Source organism: Drosophila melanogaster, chromosome 3R (assembly GCF_000001215.4).
Source record: "Drosophila melanogaster chromosome 3R".
NCBI lineage: Eukaryota > Metazoa > Arthropoda > Insecta > Diptera > Drosophilidae > Drosophila > Drosophila melanogaster.
In genome coordinates this window covers 4,822,171-4,842,693 of record NT_033777.3, presented here as the reverse complement: position 1 = coordinate 4,842,693, position 20,523 = coordinate 4,822,171, and the positions used below count along the sequence as shown (strand labels likewise).

Sequence of the window (20,523 nt, the reverse complement as noted above, 5' to 3'; positions counted from 1 at the left end):
TGATTATGCGGTTTTATTATTAATTTATGAGGCTGATGGGGAGGGAGGGTATATGTAACGTAATATTAATATGGGTAATTGCCAATTGATGGGGTATTTCGATGTTTGTTTCCCAAGTAAATTAAGTGACTCATAAAATACAATAACTAAACTAGGAACACAAATAATAAATAATAAATAATAAATAAATAATAATGCCTTAGCCTGAGATCACAAAAGAAATAATATAGGCTTCAGAATTTTACAAAGAATTAATAGACATTCGCCCTTTTAAATAGCTGACAATAATGGATTTAGTAAGAAAAACTGATTTCGTATTAGTAGAACTATGTGCTTATGCTACTAATCAAGGATAAATTGCATATTTCATTAGATCATGAAGTAAAATAAAATTACATTATTTGATTAATGTGCTCCCAATAAACAAAATCAATTTAGCCCGGTAAATTCCAATGAATCGTGTCTGCTCTAACGATTACAAATTTGAAGTTAAATTGACCTTAAAAACGTATGTGCCCCGAGTGCCAAATAACCATTATACATACAAACAAAACCCGATGACGAACCGCCTCCGACACCCTAGCACAATAAATTTAATGATTACCAGAACAGGTGTTTGCCTGTATAGATACCCTCACACAATTCCTGATAAATGTCGGCCCATCGAAGACCATGTTCGGTCAGCGAAAACAAACATTTTTCAAAATGCGGTGCGAGTGGCAGTCAGTCAGTTAATTTGGCCATAAGGAGCAGAGTCGGGATCGTCGAATCGTCGAGATCCGCCTTCTGACGCGATGTGCGCTTTTGTTTGCGTTTTTAAATGGTGGGCCATATCTTAAACCCAATTAATCAAGCGAAGCCCCCAACCACGCCCCCACCCCTTGTGCTTGATGGATGTTACGAGATTAAAAAGGAGGCTGAACGCGCTAAACGGAGGCGGACAGCTCGTCCTGCATTTAGTGGCTTTATTAAGCCCCCGAATGGAATCAAGAAGTGTTGCTAAGAAGCACACATTACACTGAGCAATAAATTATGGATACCTATATACTTACACCTAAGTTAATTTGGTGGGATGTGGTGAGCAATCAGAAAGTTAGATAAAAGGATAATTCTTGGCACATCAATTCTAAATTATTTTGAAACAAAATTTAAGGATTCTTATGCATTTTGTGATGGAAAATGACACCTTGCGCAAATGTGTTCTGCTAGTATGCTCACTGTATTTATGTTTTTTAAAAGTGATCAATTTCTGATACTCATAATTATCCATATAATTAATGCATATATTTGTATGAATGCAACAGGCCATGTCCGTTCGTTTGTCCGTTTGTCTGTCCGTCTGGAAACAGATGACGACGAATGACAATCGAAAGTTACGAAATACTTAAACGTCTAAAAACTAAATTTGTCTCTTTAACCACATTAAACCGAGCTCTCTCGAACTCCCACTAGTTACAAAGTCTTGTGTAAAGTCAAGGGTATCTAATATTAGTGAAGTTAACAACGTTAACTTTCTCACTGGGATAACATAGGATTGCTATTTGACATTAAATTCCAATTGAAATCGTTAAAAGTATTCTTGAAACCGCAAATACTTCTATCTCATCGACCACCGAAACGCATTCTGTGGCTGGTTTTCTCTTATTACAACTCAGTTGTCGCCTAATTGCTACCCACATGAGCAGCACACTCAGTTCCCGACACTTTTGAAAATAAAATGTTGACAAGATAAGGCGACAAATTACCTAAGCGAGTCGGAACGATTGGAAGAGCTCGAGAGAGAAGTGGTGGAACGGAGAGGGAGGTTCCGGTTCCATTTCCATTTCCATTTTGGGATTTCTGACTTGGACTCGATTGTAATGCGACACCTTCGTGTGAAAATTTATGGCCCTCAGCTTAGAGCCAACTTCCACACGAAGGGACCTTATGGAGGACCTATTTATTTGGTATGCTTACTACACGGCGAAATGCTTAATTCATCATAACGAAAAAACGAAACAGAAATAAACCATCTATTAGGCATCCCCGTCGTCATTGACGTATTACAAGACGTCATGCGAGCCTTCCAGCCGGAGCCTTTGCCTCGTGCCTCCTCACGATAAAAATCCTAATGATAAGTCCTTCCCCTTCCCGAACTTATGGTAAAACTGCAGACGTCCCCGGGAAGACTTATAGAGCTTGGCCAATTTTGAATTTGTTTTTTTTATTCGCTGCCCGGATGATTGAGTGGTCAAAGCCGATGACAAATTGTGACTGAGTAGCGCGCTCAAAGTTTGGTGGCTCCTTACACTTTTGCGTTTCTCTAAATTGGACGCGCAGACCACTTGACCACTCGTCGTCCCCTTTCTTTGGGGGATTCGGGCGGGAAGTACTTGAAATTATAGGGGAAGTTATGATCTTGGTGATTTAGGATCTGTATTTTGTGAGAGGGTTTCGATCTTATAAGAGTATAACCCAAAAACTAAATAAACCAGACAACATTTTTGGAAATAGATTTGAAACTGTACATACTTTTTACTTATTTAGATTAAATTAACCTTTAAGTTATAACCTCGATACAGCTACCATAACTAACATTATATTTAACAATTCAGTTAATTTTTCAATCAACCTCTGTTTTTTAGTGTATGGAAACCTACACTACCTTCAAAACCACCGAGTAGCGTGTTCTATAGCCCAGCTAACATGACCCACTGCACAGATTTCTGTCAGTGAACTTTTTGCGCACTTTGCGGTTATCCCCCATAACCCCGGTAACCATGGAACAACCAGGCCACCCTCATTTTGACTAATTTATTTGAATTTGTTTATGAGCCAGCTGGAGAAAGGGAAAGGCAGATAGGCTGTTCTTTTGTTTAATCAAAGGCAATTGTGGAATTTAGTGATTACATGTGTTGTTTATTTTCGTCATATTACTGTTGTTTGTTTGTGCTTTTATCGAGTCTCGAATAATACAATCTAATTTTTAGCTACATTACGAAAATTTTAAGAGAGACGATGATAGTCGATATCTGAACGATCAGATACCGGTTAACAGAACTCTCACGAAGATGGATATATGAATCCACTGGCGGATTCATTGTACACCATTTTGTTGTAAAAGAACAGACTCAAATCATTCAGGGCATGCGAATAGTTATTGGTAAAAGAAAAAACCTGGCCAAATGCGACCACCAGTCAGATTTGGACGCTATTGAAATCATAAAATTAAAAACAATTCTACAGATCGTGGGCGTGAAATGTTTTGAAATAAACTAAGAGTGCTACAGATCTAGAGACAGAAATGGCTTGATCAACTAAAAATAATTTTTTCTTTATAGATTTGGAATCACTTTCTTTTACCTATTGGATACTTATAAAGTAATTTAGTATGTCATTTTAATCTCCGAGTAACGTTTATATAGATAGATGTTGATTTTTTGAATTGAATTCTTATTACTTCAAGTAACTATCGCTTCTCACTGTACTCACATAGAAATCTTAAAAGCCTGTGAATTATTTTATTAAGCACTTAAAGGATCAGGTGATGACACTTTGGTATGTACTGAGATGCTCGTGTGATTTGTTAAGACCATGCTTAACTCTAAGCTAAATAAAAAATAATATGCCCTGCATGCCCAAAATATGAGGGAAAAATTCCAGTCGACTGACCTACGAACGAACGAAGAGCAGAGAGAAAATGTGGTCATTAATTTACGCATAAAATTTTATAATTTATGACAATATGAGGTGTAGCCGGAGCGCCGACTTCACTCCACTCCATCTCCATTTCCATCTCCAACCACAGCTCGAACTCCAGCCCCAACCTCTGGATCCCAAACAAAAAAGTGGCCAGTAAATGAAGTCTGAAGATCGTTGGGCTTGGGATGGTTTTCGTTTTTTCCATTGTGGCTCGTTGGGATCCTCCAGCATAAGCGACTTTTATAATTATGTCTACGCATAAAAATCACATAAATTTGTGCACAAATGCAACAACAATAACGAGTTCTACATAATAAATGATGGCGCTTAAAATTTTCAACATCTCCATGGAGACAAAACGATAAAAATCGCTGTTTGAAGTATACCTCCCTCCCAAACAACCAAGTTAACAGTCAAGTGCTTCGATCAACTTCTCATCTTATGAATGAATTAATGTTTTTTGGGTACAACGTTTTGAATGCAACTTAAACAAGAATACAGCTAGCTTTGGCAAGCCGAAGCTTATATACCCTACAAGTAATGCTTTAACGAGTAATGCTAATCGAGCTCCTAGACTTTCAAAATTCTTTTAATATATCGATCGAAATTGGCAAGTAAAATACTAATAGAAGTCGTCACTAGAATCTGCGTGTTGAATCTTAACTGACAAGCATTTATAGTTCCGCAGATCACTACGTTCATACGGTCGTTTTTATAAATCAAGAATACATGTACCTCATATGATTGCAGTCTCCTGTACTGCGATGCCAACTTCTGACTGAAGTAAATATACCCACTGCGAGGGTAAGCAAAGTAAACATTTTTGTCATTAATAAAATTCAACATTTAACTTCATTTTTTCTGGTCTGACTCGGTGTTTTTATTATTTATGATAGTCGGCGCTACATAGCGCCCTTTGACTTCCTCCGTCAAATGAGTTATTTTCTTAGGATTTTGGAAGAATTTACTTTCATGTTGTAGAATGAAACACTTTAAAGTCAAAGACTTCGAAGCAGGCCATAATAGATCTCCAGTAATGTCCAATGATTAAATGAGTTTAGTGAAATTAGGAGTTATGCGACGATTGACATTAATCCCTCATATGATTATCTTAAGTCGTTTACGACATGAGAGGAGCCTGTTACATGTTTATATATTCTCCGCTTTTACATAACTTAGGCTAAGTAAGTAAAAAGTATATTTGTTATGATATTTTCAACGTCAATTGATGCCTTTACAGAACTAAATTGAAATATTAACAGAAATATGTGACAGTATAGCAATTGAACCACTAATAATTGAAACGAAAATCGCTTTGATATAGTTTATTGTTTTAATTTTGCTTTACGAAACCGTAATAACTCACTCCCGAATATTTTATGATTTCTCACGCATCTCAAGCCTCGCGATGATTCATTTGTAAACAAACCAAAGTGCAACGATTTCACGTAACACATGTACGAGTATATATGCACACACTCCCGGCCGTAAATATATATACTCGCTGATATATGAGCTCGCCCTGAAATACTCCACTCAGTTTTGACATTTATATTTATTTCAACGTGCTGTGGTCTGACCATTCTTCCAATGCAGCTTGAGTTATAGCCAATGGACACGCAAAGGTGGCCAAAACTGCTCCTCCTCCACCTGCCCCCATATGTATGTATAGCACATATACACAAGGGTATACATACATATATCTGGAATATGCCACGGATTCGACGGATGAGCGTGACGACGGTGGCTTCGGACTTCTTTCGCCGCTCTTCTGCGCCCGCAAGGAATGCTACGCTACACAAATAAAGTAAAATTAATAATATCGCACTTTAGTGCTTTTTGTTGCTAAAGTTTTTTATTGTTCAGTCCTCCCGCTTTCTTTGCGTCCTTTTTTAAGAGAAATAAATGTCAAAAAGCAAAGCAAAATGTTTTCTTCCCCCGTAAAATTGGTCTTCTGGTGCGTGTGGCACTGAAAGTTCGACGAATGAAAAATTACAGGCCACAATGATAAATAACACAACTGAAATCGAAGAAAGGTATAAAAACCACGGAGATATTGCCAATGTGCTCCTTCCGGAATTGTGGGACCCAACTGCTGTGGCACAATCAGGCCGAGTTCAAATGGGAATTGACGGAGATCCTTGGGATAAGTTCAGGAGGTAGAAATTTGGTGTATAGGGTTTGTCCTAGAACTACACGGTGGAAGGAATATAGATAATTGGATGTTATTTTGTATATTTAATACTCTTTTAAATTTAAAACTACTTTTCTAACCGGCTTTTGATTTGCATTAGCGTTAAAATATTTTAACCCTTAAAACAATGTTAAACAGAAATGGATTTATAAGTGTTTTTAGAAAGTAAGTAACAGTAGAATCAATATTTACAATACATAGTGTATTTATATTTTCGATTGGTAATGCCAGCCAAGTCAATGTTTATAATTTTTGTTTAGGTTTTGGTACAGAGTTTGGTCTCTACAAGCAAGTTCTACTAACACCTACTCTTACATGTCTATGCCCCTTTAGCTGATGAACTGGTATCTGACACTCTAAAATGCTCGACAATGTTCTACCATTTTTTCCATATGTGTAAGTTGTTCCCAAAAGTAAAATCATGAATTCAATTGATAACAAATTAACTAAAACATTGAACAGACATTGCCTGTAATTTTTCCATTGAAACCATATAATCCTTACAGTCCTAAAAAAGATTTTTTTAAAGTTTTTAATATACCTAATATAGTAATAAATGATAGATATTCTAACTATTTATGCTGAAACAGATATTTCAAAATTACCATCAAAATATTAAATCGAGCAAAGAAGTTGAAAATGATAAATTCCTTTGTTGAACCACTCTAACACTCGCCCAGTGGTAAGCAACAAAAATTCATTTTGTTTAAGCCATCTGCTCTCTCCGCCCTCGAATGTGACAGCAAACCGAATTAAATAATGTGGAATTTAAAATTTAATGAAAGGCACTTTTCCCCTGGCCAGCCCCCAACCATCACGATCACCCCCCTCTTGACCCTTTACACCTCCCCCTCACCGTGTACGCAGCGGGCGGTACCTAGAAACAGAAATGCTGAAACAGTGAAATGTTTCACGCCTTCTTTAACAGAATTTATTAAAAAATATTAGAAAAGTAGTAGCCCAGAGAGATGAATCGCGCGCTCTATGCCTAACAGAACATGGTAACCAAAGCACACCCAAAATTGAAAATCGAGTACGAGCGCTATGTACAATTACAACAAAACATGCCAGGAGTCAAATCAAAGCCTAGCAAATCCGCGGGGTGTCAGCGCGGGGCTCACACATCTGTGATACTTTTCTGCTGCGAGAACTAACAACACACCGGCGACAAAAACGAAAATGCCGTAATAATTGTTGCAAAAAGCAATTAGACAAACTAATAAAGCCAAATCCGCTCGCAAAGGGTCTCAGGATGAATGTGTTGTTGGAAAGGGAGAGGGAGTGAGACAGCGAGGGCTCTAGGGTGCGAATGCGGACGGGAGAGCAAGCGGGATGCACGCATAGGCGCAGTATCAATGCCGAACCCCCAATGGCGATGGAAAAGCGAGATGGCGATAGTGTGGTGAACTGCGACGATGTGTTGATGGTGATGCATTCCAGTTGTCGTCGTTGTTGTTGTTTCATTCGGTTGATAGGTTTTGGTAATTTTAAATCATAGTGGAGCTATTAGAGCACTCATAATGGAATCTTCGATAACTTTCGGTTTACTCCACCAAATATCCATTTCATTGGATCTATACTCGTACTATTCATATTACACTTACAATACTTATATAGTAAAACAGTTTTTACAGGGTATGCGGTCCTATGCGAGAAATTGAATGGATCTTCTTTTTCTACCTGGGTCATTCTGGATTGTGCAACTACGCGGTGCAGAATAAGTAATAGGGGGAGCGGCGCAGAAGTCAATAGAGTGCAAATCCGATTCAAGTTTCGCCCCAAGGCAAATAAAAAAATTTTCTTCGCTGCCATCGTTAAGACTTACACACGAATATTATTGTAAAGTTCGTTTCAACAATCCTATGCCCATACCCCCTGCACCCTGCACACCACCCCATGCCATGAGCCCAAGTTCAACGTAATTGCGTTCAAAAGTGCGTGTACTTGAGAATTTTTTATACTTTTCCTTTATGACGGGAGTGTTACTCTATTGTTGTCGGCTTTTCGCCGTTGCAAATATGTTTTGAAAGCAAAGTCATGCTGGATCACAATCGCCGTGGAACTACATTCATATAGGTACATATATACATCCATATGTGTAGGCCCAGACCTTTCTAATGCTCAAAAATTAGTTTTCTGAAGTGGCTTACTTTGTATGGATAGGCCAAATTGATATGCCTCAGTTGGTAATGAAGTGAGTGGAAAGATATTTTGAAAGAGTTTTGGTTGTGGGGGGCCTAAAATGAAAGAGGGAAGGTGAATGAAATTAAAAGTATTTCAAAATGTTTCCTTATGTGCAAGATGGCCACAGGCCGAGTTGCACTTCAACAAGTACTTTCCACAAAGAAGAAGCGTTGGTCGATTTCCAAATATTAGGGCGATCGTAGAAACTGAGTGTGATCGGTTTTCTGCCCTGACAATAAATTTTATCTGGTCAGGCTTCTCTTGAGTTGAAACCAAATCGATTAATCGAAGGAACCCCCTGCCCTTAATGGCTTAAACTTAGGGGGGCCCTTTATGGCTTATAAAATACTTTGTGGACTGTTATCAAATATCGCCATATCACCAATTCCTTAAAGGTTGATAAAAATAGCCTCAAACTTACTCCAAAATATAGCTTTCAATTTCTCGGTTGCATTACATTGACACTTCATTCCGTAAAACGTTGTAATGCAAGTCGGTCTGCTTATTTGACCCTACGAATAACCCACCTTCGCTCCCCAATTACAAGCAATAATAATTTTAATTAAATGCACCGAGCCCAAGGCAGCTGACCAAAACAAAGGCAAGCAAACAAAGAGACAACCCAGCCATGGAAATGAATCCCGAAATGAGTTGCAAACAAATTACGCCGCAGAAATGGGCTCCAGCGGTGACAAATTACAAGGAAACAACCCGGTGGCGATGAGAAATGACTACAGGCAGGCGGGCGGAGGAGCGCAGTGGTGGATGCCAAACAAGGACGGAGACAGCCGAGCGGCGTGCGAGCGGGAAAGCGACTTACAATCAGTGCTGCCAACTCAGCTCATTTCGTACTGTGAGCAACCGACTTGACTGCCAAACAAAGTAAGTATAGCATTTTCCAAAGGCCATATAGGGGGCTTGTGACTTACATGTATATTTATAATGGATTTCGTTGAATTTTGTCAATAAATAATGCCATCACTTTCCTGTTACCAAAAAAGGAGAGGTGGTGAATTTTAACCACCATTTGGCCCATGGTCATTGTTTTCCCAGCATTATGTTTAGAATACCAGGTTGCATTTAAGTTCGCCACCTTTTATTGCATAATTGCGTATTGTAAATTGTGAATTGTGAATGAAAACCAGCTGTCTTCCGAATTCCGCTAAGGCCTCTGTGCACCTTTTGGCACGCGTAGTTCTGCCCACGTCAGGGCTCCATCAAACTGTTTCACTTCCGGAGCCGCTAAAACTAAAGCGAGCCAATGCAGTTCGTACTTGACCTATTGGTCGCCCCCGCTGACTTGGGCCGCATGCCGCGCTTTTCACATTTCCAGTTTCTCCACTTCGGGTTGCTTGGGTTTTATACACAGATTTCCATCTGTTTGTATTTCCTCCCAATTTGCGACCCTTGTCGATGGGCGGTTTGTTGTCCGTTGTCTGTGCCATTTGTGTTATATGTGTTTTGTCCATTAGCAGCACTTTTGTCGGGTTTTTGTTCAATTAGCAGTTGGCAATTTCATAAATATGTAGTTTTCACATCGTAACGAAGGAATACTCCAATAATCACATGCAACCAAATTATATTACTTCTTAAAAAATCTATAATAAACGACACAATTAGTTATACAGCTGCGTTTAAAATAATAGCACTATTGCAGGTGGAAAGTTCATTTTCAAAAAAAAATTATTAAATGTTTATATTTTTTAAAGTCAGATTGCATGAATAATAAAACAAAAAAAAAAAAAAAATAAAAACAAAACAACCTTAATGCGTGCAGCCCAAGAAAAGTCCCGCTTTTGACTGTTAAGCATGTGGCAAAGCGAATAGAATATGCCAAGATTCCCAAGGACTGGCCTGTGGAGAAGTGGCGCAACATTTTGTGGTCAGATGAGACCAAAATTGTGTTGTTTGTGTTGTCTTGGTCTTATGTTCGGCGTCCTCCACGAACTGAATATAATCCTCGCTTCACCTTTAAGGCGGTAAAGTACGGGGGATCAAACACAATGGTACGGGCGTGCTTTTCGTACTATGGAGTAGGTCCGATCCATTAGATTCAAGGCATCATGGATCAGGACATTTACACAGATATCCTGGAAAATGTGATGCTGTCATATGCCGAGGATGAAATGCCGTTGGTTTGAATATTTCAACAGGATAACGACCCAAAACACACGAGGAAGAACGCTCGAAAGTGGTTAGAGCAGAAATCGATCCGAGGAATGAACTGGCCTGCTCAGTCACCCGACTTGAATCCAATCGAAAACCTTTGGGCGGACGTGAAAAAAAGGTCTCTGAAGCCAAACCCAATAATAACGATGATCTTTGGGGTCTGGTCAAGGATCCATGGAGCAAAACTACTCAATAACGATGCCAGGACTTGGTGGACTCCATGCCAGGACGATGCGCGGCTGTCATTGCCAACAAAGGTCACGCAACCAAATATTAAGATTCTTTAAACATAGTTCTTAAGATATAATTCATTTGTTGAATTATTTTTTTATTTTTTTTTGGTTAGTTTTAGCAAACTACGAGAAACAGTGCTATTTTTGTTACCGCCTAAATTTGAACTTTTTTTTTGTTTTACCAATTATTTTTAAAATATCCATTACATCTGTTATTAATTTTTTTATTTCGATTGAAAATCATTGTAGTATTTAAGTTTAGTGAGTAAAAGTATGAAAAAATGTCAGAAAATAGAGAAACGTTGAGACAAACACGAAATGTGCTTATGGTGCCATTATTGTTACCGCAACTGTATGTACACCAGGGGTACGAAAATTAAGAAAAAAATATATATCTAATTTCATGTTTTTATAATCTTGCAAATACATATATTTAATGAGTATTAATAGATTCTTTGATATAACAATGCCCGTATGTCTGTCCGTTCTATTCTACGCAAACTAGCCTATCAATTTTAAAGCTATCCGCAAAAATATATATTCCATAGTACATATATATATAGTATACCACAAAAAGAGAGAATGCTATAGTCGACTTGCCCGATTATCATATACCCGTTACTCAGCTAGTGAAAATGCGATCGCGAAATTTCATACTTTTTCTAGGATATCAATAGATTTTGGTGAATAAAATGAGAAATAGAATTGTTCAAATTGTTGTATTTGAGGGCGTTAGAGTGGGCTGGCAACAAGTTTTTTCGATAGAATTTTCGATCGATAGAAATTTTCAAAGAAAGATTTCCAAAAGAGTCAAAACGCGCTGAAATTGAGCTTTTTGGTAATGTAAATCATTCCATACTTGATATTTCCTTCACCTTTAATCGGTTTCTTCGAAATCTGATTGATGTTATTATGTAGAAATGCTATATTTTCTAAGCAAGACAGACAGCAACAAAAAAAATCAAGAAAATGTCGGAAAAGAAATATTGGGAGCCGGCAAAGGCTTTCCGCCCAAAAAACGAGAGGGCGAAAGTAAGTATCTGGCACCAGTCATTCACACCGACGTACGAGCAGGAGGAGCCCCAAATGGCACTGCTTCTATCCTGGCACTACGGTCGCCAGTGGATGGAGGAGCGTGATATACACAGGATGGAGACCAAGTTGAAGATAAAGAAGGAGGCCAACTTCATTCCACCCAACTATACCAGTTGGCTTGAGAAGCGGAGGGCCATAAAGACTAAGCAACAGCTGATCAGATCTTGACGTTTTATTTGTGTTCATTAAGTTGTCCAGTTTTTGAATATGAAATTTTGTAAAAATTGTTAATTGTCTTCACGTTCTGGCTTTTTTATAAAATGTGTATCTAAATGAATAAAGATAATACAAAAATAGTATGTAATGTATAGATTTTAAACGTAATAATAATAATAGGTAATCAATTAATTTAATGCTATATCTGCATGGTGCGACATCTGTTGGAGTAAAGCGAAAGCTGCTGATGGGTTTTGTTGTGCTAATGATAAATCTAATCTAAATCGGAAAATTCCATAGAAAGCGGTGAAGTCCTTTAATTACCTTTCATTAAAGTAACTAATTGACTAAGTTAAAATTTGAATGTACAATTGTTTGTACAACCGTATTGGAACATTGGAAAATTTTTCATAATCAAGTAGCTCTTGACCCAGCAGACACAAAGCCTCAGTCCCAGACAGACTCCGTATCAAATCACACAGCACCGACACGACAAGCATATAATTCCACTCAATAATGATTTCAAAGATCAAGATCTGGAGCCGCTCGCCACTGATTCCGGCTAGGGATCACGGTTCAGCGATCCTTCCGCCGGCAGATCGGCCAGATCCCATTCCGGAGCTGTGCGAGGAAAGGCCGGTGATGGGTTGGCTGCTCGGCTGGGAGTACGGGAGGAAGTGGCTGGAGAGGCGTGAGGAGATCCAGAGGCACCGCAACATGGTCAGCAAGTTCGGCAGGATCCCGGCGGACTTCAGCTGGTGGCTCAACCAGCGCAGGCCCCTCTATGTGCGCCAACAGCGATTCCGGAGCAAGGCCGGACCTCGTGCCCGGAAACAGATAACGGCCTTCGAGATGGCCAAGCGGAGGCGTGAGGAGCAGAACCGCAAGCTATTGGAGAGCCAGCCCAAAAACCAGTAAAACACACACTCAAAATGTCCAACATGCCAATCGAAGGGTAAACTCTGTCAAAATTGCTAAGCCAAACAACTGTATATGTACGAGTACAACATTGCAATCGTTGTACAAAGAACTCCCTATGATGATGCGCCAATAAACACGGTTAGAATGCTTAATTCTTTTTGGTTTGATGTGGGGTGATTTGCCATTACCAATATTGCCATTATATGCTGAATAGGTTTTGGTACATCTCAAGTTGATCTGAAAGTACATATGATCAAGTATGGGTAAGGAAATACATTACATCCTTATATACAATATACAATACAAGTTCGTATCGTTCTTCGGTTCAATTACAGGCAAAAAGTGATTTTGACCCCTATAAAAGTACAAAGCTGTTAAAAATAAAAAACAACATTTGATTCCATTGGTGCGCAATCAACTGCGATACCAAACCGCATTCGTTCTTAGAATCGATTTTCGGCTATGTCAGTAGGCCTTTATTGTATAGTGTTTTTTGTTATCCTGTTGTCCTTGCGCTTGCAGGACGAAGTCGCGACGTAGGCTCCGAAAAAACAAAAGCGCAGCATCCCAGAAACCTTCGCCTCAGCCATTTCAGCTTTTGATTGGACTTCCCCCGGGGAAATGTCAGCCCCGTAGAACAATGGATCATACATACTATATGAGAGCCGTCATCATCGTCATTATCGTCATCATCTCCGTCGCTAAAGTTTTCCGTAATCGTCATCAGGGGATGGATAAGTGAACAATTGGCCTTGCCCGACCCAAGGCCCGTGGATATATTTGTGTGCAGTTGTACATACTCTTTATTTGCATTTCCGGCTCATTGCGCCTAATTGCGCGAAAATCTGGCTTTGGAGATCAACCTTATTGTGTGTTCTTGGTCGCTTTTTAGTCAAATCCTTTGTGTTTCCCTTTTGGCGCGAAAAACGCGAAATAATGCGAAAATAAACGAATTTTTAAGGGGTGTTTCCTTTGCCCACAGTGAATTGCGCATTTAAGTTCGCCTTTGTTTAACCTATCGGACTTTTTTTTGCCAAGCTAACTTTTACAGTTTGTAAACTTTGCGATCACCGAAAAGTGTCAGTGTTGATTTTATTTTCGGGACACGCACCTTTTTTCTTACGTCTAAAAAGTCTAGGAAACTGGGACGCCTTTCCTGAGAATCGGAAAAAATTATCGATAGACATTTGCAACCTGACAATAGTTTGATCTCGATCTAAGTATGCCGAGAGTCGATCTAGGCCAGATTTTCATATAGAAAATGCTCAAATCAATATCGTTGAGGACGCGTTATTTATTTATCGGTGCGAAGTTATTGAAGAACGAAATACTGCACTTTTATCAATACACCACTTTCTCTCATGTGCCATTTACCATAGTGTCGGTGAATTTCTCCAGTAACTTTCTACAATAGTAAAATGAATAAAATTTAATTATCCAATTATTCGGTTACTTATGGATCGCTCTCTGTTTAATAACCATATATTTTCTTCGTTGATTATACCCCATTAATTTTGCTCGAGTTTCCTCTTCCTTCCCGCATCGATTCGACATTTGCCTCGTGTGTTTTCAACATTTTTGTTCAATTTCTCTACATTTTCAAGCAGCAAGAACCGAGAAAAATGCTTCATACTGTGCTGCAGTTTTCTGCGCATAAATTAATGGAATAGAATAATGTTCATGATGATGGTTTCATACGGAGTAGAATGAAGCTAGCTGAAAGAAAGGGCTGGGAAATGTATGGTACAACATTAAGTAAGTGGCATGATTTGGAATGGGAAAAATATAATGGAAATCATGTGCAAATGGGCAAGAGCAAAAGTTCGTTGGCTAATCAAGTGAGTTGTGTGTTTTCCACGCCAAAGGCAAGGCAAAACTGAAGGAATTTACGGCTTTTTTTCTAGCTGTTAAAAAATAAATACCTTTTAAAACTTAAGTCTATTAATACTTGTCTACTGGTAAGAAACCGGATGCTGCAAACGAACTGACATCAAATTCACTTCCAGATGATTAGTGTCGTTTTTGTTATGTGACATAGAAACAGAATGTCACATAAAAACGTATTACCAATTTCGATAAGGATGTACTTCAAATTTCATCAAATAGCATTGGAACATATGGAACCCAATAGGATTATAATCGACATGAGCTACATGCATAACTGACTATCATCTCCCGGCTGAGAAATAGAAATGAAATAAAGTTTTACTCTAATTTTGCAGGAAGAACGCAAACGAAATAACAATTGCATTTGCGGTCGAATGGCCAATGGAAAACCGCAAAAACTAATTACAACGTCAAAACAGCCACGGATAAAAACAAAATGGCCGTCGGCTGAAGCGGAAATGAGCTTTGCCCGCGTGTGAGTGTGTGTGTGTGTGTGACCACAGAACAGATGCTGATTATGGAGATAATTAATACGGCTAATTAAACAGGCAAATGCAATTCAGAAATTGCACTGGCAGGGTAAAGGGAGCGGAAAGAGTTGGAAAACAAGCGAAATTTCAACGGCTCCTGCCACATAAAAGCCAATTAATTATTTTTATGGCTACTCCGGGCCGAGAGCCAACTCCACCAACGGAAGCCACCAGCCGACGTCTTGGCCCTCTCGTTTTCCCTGCGCCCGGCATAATAAAAAATTATGGCCTGCGATTTGGCTCACTCGAAACGAAGCAAAAGCAACCGAAAAACCGAATACTCTGTGCGCCACTGACCAGACCAAGAACCCCCCCCCCCCTCCTCATCCCTTTTCGTTTCACCCAGCCCCGCCACACCCCGCATCGCAATGCACAGTAAATCCTCGAAAAAAGGAAGGTCCTGCTCCCTTGCAAGGGCCAAAAAGATGGCGCCGTGCTGCGTACAAAATTGATCAGTGGAGTCCCCGCCGTTTGAACTATGACGCGATATGTCATCATATTTCCTCGTTGCAGTTGAAGGGACGAAAGGGGAGTGGTCGGGCAGGACGCGCAGGGTCCGGAGGGGTGGTGGCAAGCTGGTGCTCCTTGTTTGCCATGCATATTTCTCACTTTGTCAAACCTTTTGTGCACTGCGCAAGGCCGCAATGCAATTGCATTGCAACACTGAGCGAAAAGTGTGTGAAATAAGTTGGGCAACAGAATCCTTTCGATAAAAGATGGTTTTAATTTATTTCGATACCTATACTTGATAGCTCTGCTCTTCAATGTATAAGGCTTGGAAAGAAAACCTACTACAAACCTATTACAAAAAGTGATATTAAAACTAATAAATATCATCTCTCTGTGCACAAACCACTTCCTCGCCTTTCCCATGCCCTCTTCTATTGGCCATCTCGCATTTTGGCATTTATTGCCTGGGCTACCGCAAAATCAATTTCGACCCCAACTTTTTTAGCCTTTGTAGTGGACTTTTCGGAGGCGCCCCAAACCGCGATTGCGACTCGTTCAGGGACAGTCCCACAATCCCACAGCTGTGCCCATTTCTTAGCTCATTTTATTGGCCAAGGCAGGAGCCCAAGTAATGGCCGCCGCCCCTCTGCAGCACCTCCTTGCCCCTCGCATTTCATGCCGTTCTGGCCGGTTTTGTTTTTGGACCAGACTCCCCTTGAAATTTCCGTTTCGGTTCCGTGTTTGTGGACTTGCCAGTGGCTTCCTCAACTGGGTCTCGGTTTAGATTACTTGTGTAATTGGTAAGGTGTATAGGTAAGTAGTTCGCTTTCGAAGTGTTTCTGGCCCTTTCCCCTAAGTTTTTACTTGCCTTCTGTTTTCTAAGAAAAATTTAAGGAATATCCCTTTCAGTAATTATATCTTTAAGCTGAATAAGAGCCATTTAGGGATAACAAGATAGAAACTATGATTTCTTTATATTATGCCTATGAATAATAATGACATATTCTAATGCCAGCTATACGATGCAGTCACCCGATTTCGATCAGTTTAATGCCAAAATTATGTATTGTAATTTTTTTCCTATATAATATGGTCACCAGATCCGATTTCACTTATATACTTTCAGTATTAGAAAGAATTCTTTCTGGACATATGCATTCGAGTTGCTTTAAAAGTAAAAGACTAGTTTGCTTAGACGGACATTGCAATATCGACTCGGCCGATGATACTGATCAAGAATATATATACTTTTTATAAGCAATCTTCTGACTAAAATCAATATACCCGCGGAATGATATAATTAAAGCCATCTGTCGATTAAAATTGAGATTATCTCATATATTATTATATTTATTGGATAAAAGCAGTTTTTTGATGAATTACCATTTCCGACACATAATTTAATAATCCTGTCTATATAATATATCAAATTCAATCTAATATGTTTTTAATCACTTACTTGACATGGCGAACTAGTGTCAAATTATGAAAAGCATGCCCGCTATTTAGGATTTATGTTCCATAATATCTCTGCATGTTTTTTAAAAAAAGTAGTGGAGAGGATCGAAGTGCCTCCATTTTCATCTGTTGTCCATTGGGACCCTACAAATTCTCGACTGCCCAAGCCAGTTCATTAAAAACTTCATTACCCAAAGCGTCTAGCTCGGCAAATCAATTTTGATTTACTCCGAGCACCAACATATATCAATACGATCGCCCCCATAGCGTCTTTTCCCTGGATTGTCCCGTCCCGTCCCTGCCCCATTTCTCCCTCCTCCGCCCCCCTCACCGCGAAAAGCGCTCGAGTGGAGAATCCCCTTTGGGGGCTGATGCCGAAGCTGGAAGGCGAAACGTTCCATCACCCATCAGCCATCAGCCGGCAGAGTGTTGATGATGGAAAGTGTCCCACTGGGCCGCCACAAAACAACGTCCATAATGGGAGAGAGGGAATAACAAAAACATCGGGGAGAAGATAGAAAGAAGAACCAAATACAAAGGGCTGCGCAGCATAGTGTGCCTCAGAATCGAGTGAGCCGCAACAACAATAAACGCTAATAATGCTTAATCAATGTTACACTTTACAACAATAAAAGGGGGGGAAACAAAAAGCGAAGGGCCACAAAAACATCGAGTTCAACTTCATTTGTGAAATGATTTATGGTCTTTTCATTACCGAAAAACCTCTTCACACCTGTGGAAAATATGTTGAGGCCAAATTAAATGTAATTGAAATGATTTGGAATCGCCAGCAACAATCTGGCATGTACATACGTATTTTCCGAGCAGCTAAATCGATTTTCAATTTTTCTCGAGAGACAGCCGGGGAATCGGCAATTGAACAAATTGTTGAAAACAATGCGTGGAATTCGTTGCTTACAAATTTCGATTTTGGTTTACCGCTCGATTCATTTGCGTTGCGCATTTCAATAATCATTTATCTTATCGGATCGCCTTGATTATAAACACCAGCGTGCCGAGATCGTAAATTCTCGTCACTGCCGAAATGAGCTTCATTATGGACAGACATGAGATTCCTTCCGTAGATGCGTAAATTGTATAAAATACGATAATAAAATAGATTCTGCAATACATTTCGCCAAAAAGGAGCTTATATGTATAGTATAGTGAAGCGTGAATCGGAAATCCTAAGCTTCAAATGTGCCGGCACTTTTAAAACCTGGTACAAACCTTTCTCCAGGACCTTCGATACACGGAGAAATACCAAGAAAGCATTGAGTTTAGCCGAGTTTAAGCGGTTAGTAGAAAGGGAAATTTTGGATAGCAAATCTCAAATCAACTAACATAAAAAAACTAAATGATGTGAAAGGTATGGTTTTCAGATTGCACGCAGGCGCCACATAGGGTGGGGTATATATTTTGCTCACGATTCGCCTCCCCAAAATTTCCTAGTCTTTATTATTTAATATTTCGAAGATTTCATTTCGTCAACTTATATATATATGTATTATATATATTTATATATTTTGAGCAAAGAAATTGAATTTTCAAAATATGAAACAAATATTTAATTGACAAATTTTATGATACGTCTGACTTGGTGGCTTTCGCCATGAGGCTTATGTATGTATGTACATATGTAGTGTGGAATCGCATCGGCGGACTTCAAGATAGAAGGGCTACCCAAACTCCTCGTAACTCTAATTACCAGAACCCATTGAATTGAACTGAATACGAAGTTAAACACAAAGCTTCGGCTGTTGTCGTTGCAATGACTTCCGATCAATCAATTAGTTCCGAAGAAGCCTGACTTGATTGTGTGCCCAACTTTTGTGTCCTTCCATTCGCTCTCCACATGGAACCCCTCTTGGTGGCAGCTGTGCTTCTCCAAGGACGCGGCCTCATCTCCAGAGCTTTCGATCGTCCTGCCGCACGTCAATCCACAGGCCCACTTGGAGTCACCGGATTGTGTGTGGTGTTTTTGGGCGGATCCGGTGGTTTTCGCAGTGCGGTTCGATTTTCGAGAAGTGCGCCCAGCACGAGTTAAAATTCAATTTAGTAAAAATAATTTGCTTAGTCGTGCTGCAAAATTGCATAATTGTCAATGGCGGTGGCACGCCACGCCACTCCACTCCACTCTGCCTCTCCCTCTCTCTAATCAGCGGCTTGCAGCGCCATTTTGTGGCACCATCACATCTGCATATTGGAAAATTATAGCGTTGAGCCCCGAGTGCGACGCCTGCCACATCGCGAATCCAGAGCACCGAATGCCGCTCTGCTCATGGCCTTTGTTTGCTCTAAAAGCCTGGCTGCGGCTGCGCAGAAGTCCAAAAGCGCGTGGTTCGGGCGCATGGTGAGGCGCAATGGGGGGCGATCGTTCTCGACAACGCCGACGACGAGGTGACCTCCAGCCGAGTCATTGCGGCAAGGACCTGGCTCGAAGCTGGCAGGCAGCAAACAGCCAGCACATACAAGAGGAGGCCTCGGGTTACACAGCCGAAGATCTGAATACCCTCATTCATTTGGTGCACTGTGCGCAGTTCCAGCAGGGTCGCAAACTTTTATACTTGCTGGCGAAAATTACAATTATTACTCAATTACAGCAGCATATCGTAAATATTTCATTACTTATAAAAATCATCCAAAGAGAAATTCTACCAACATAGTTATGTTCATACAATTGTATTTAATTATTAAAAGTATTTTATAAATCAGTAAATCACAATCCAGTAAGGGATAATCAAATTATTTCGCTATCAACGTGCATCACCTCTTCCTTCACCTTCTGCTTCATAATGAGCTGTAAAACACTATTCTTGAAATGTTTTTAAGCGAAAGAACGCAGCGAGGAGGAAGTGGGCACCAACTGGCATTTGACATGCCAAAAACCACTTCTGTCACAGCAGCAGTGGCAACTGGAGAGCATCGCATCCAGTCCGCAGGAGGTGGCGACCACAGAAGCGTGCCTTCCTTTAACCGCACTGAAAATAATTATTCGGACTAAAAAAACTATTAATTAAAGTCAAATATCCTGGGAGCTCAAAAGCAAAAATTAAAATGAGCTTAAAATAAGTCATTTAATTAACAAGTAGTTTCATTAAAAATCGAAGAATTCAAATAATACACGAATTAATGGCATTTGTCCGACATGGAATAGTTTTTATCAGCTTTTAATAAAAATGTTTAATTTGTTCGTTTCCTACGACAGAAAAGTGCAAACTCAGCGCCGCATGCGCCGCGGCTATTACTTCGCTGTCATAAACCCGATACGGCGATGCTCTTATCTTCGATTGCCACCGCAAATGACGCACAGTAGCAAAAAAGCAATTCGGCTATTTAATTTCAATTTAACTACAGGATTTAACTGCCGCAGCGATTAAAGCGGCTTTACTTCTCATAAGTTGTGCTAATCAAGTTAGTTCGATGTTTCCTTTCTCTGAGCTTCAGCTATAATATTTAATGATTTTGTTTTCCGCAATATTATTATTTACTTAGGTTTACGCTTATCTTGACATATGTATGCCTTTCTCCGAGCGGTAGCTTTGATATTTGATATTGTTCTGGT

At 39.7% G+C, this 20,523-nt stretch overlaps 2 protein-coding genes across 2 annotated transcripts, besides 3 other annotated features; both read left to right on the top strand.

Moving 5' to 3' along the window:
- Positions 1 to 4,325: 4,325 nt before the first annotated feature.
- Positions 4,326 to 4,387: a mobile genetic element.
- A 5,295-nt stretch (positions 4,388 to 9,682) lies between these two features.
- Positions 9,683 to 10,816: a mobile genetic element.
- Positions 10,817 to 11,031: 215 nt separating this feature from the next.
- Positions 11,032 to 11,182: a mobile genetic element.
- Positions 11,183 to 11,396: 214 nt separating this feature from the next.
- CG14659 (uncharacterized protein) lies at positions 11,397 to 11,845 on the top strand. The gene has a single exon (NM_141246.2). It carries the CDS (start codon positions 11,431 to 11,433, stop codon positions 11,722 to 11,724), a length of 294 nt encoding a protein of 97 aa, NP_649503.1. The 5' UTR covers positions 11,397 to 11,430; the 3' UTR covers positions 11,725 to 11,845.
- Positions 11,846 to 12,180: 335 nt separating this feature from the next.
- CG14658 (uncharacterized protein) lies at positions 12,181 to 12,783 on the top strand. The gene has a single exon (NM_141245.2). It carries the CDS (start codon positions 12,229 to 12,231, stop codon positions 12,628 to 12,630), a length of 402 nt encoding a protein of 133 aa, NP_649502.1. The 5' UTR covers positions 12,181 to 12,228; the 3' UTR covers positions 12,631 to 12,783.
- Positions 12,784 to 20,523: the final 7,740 nt, after the last annotated feature.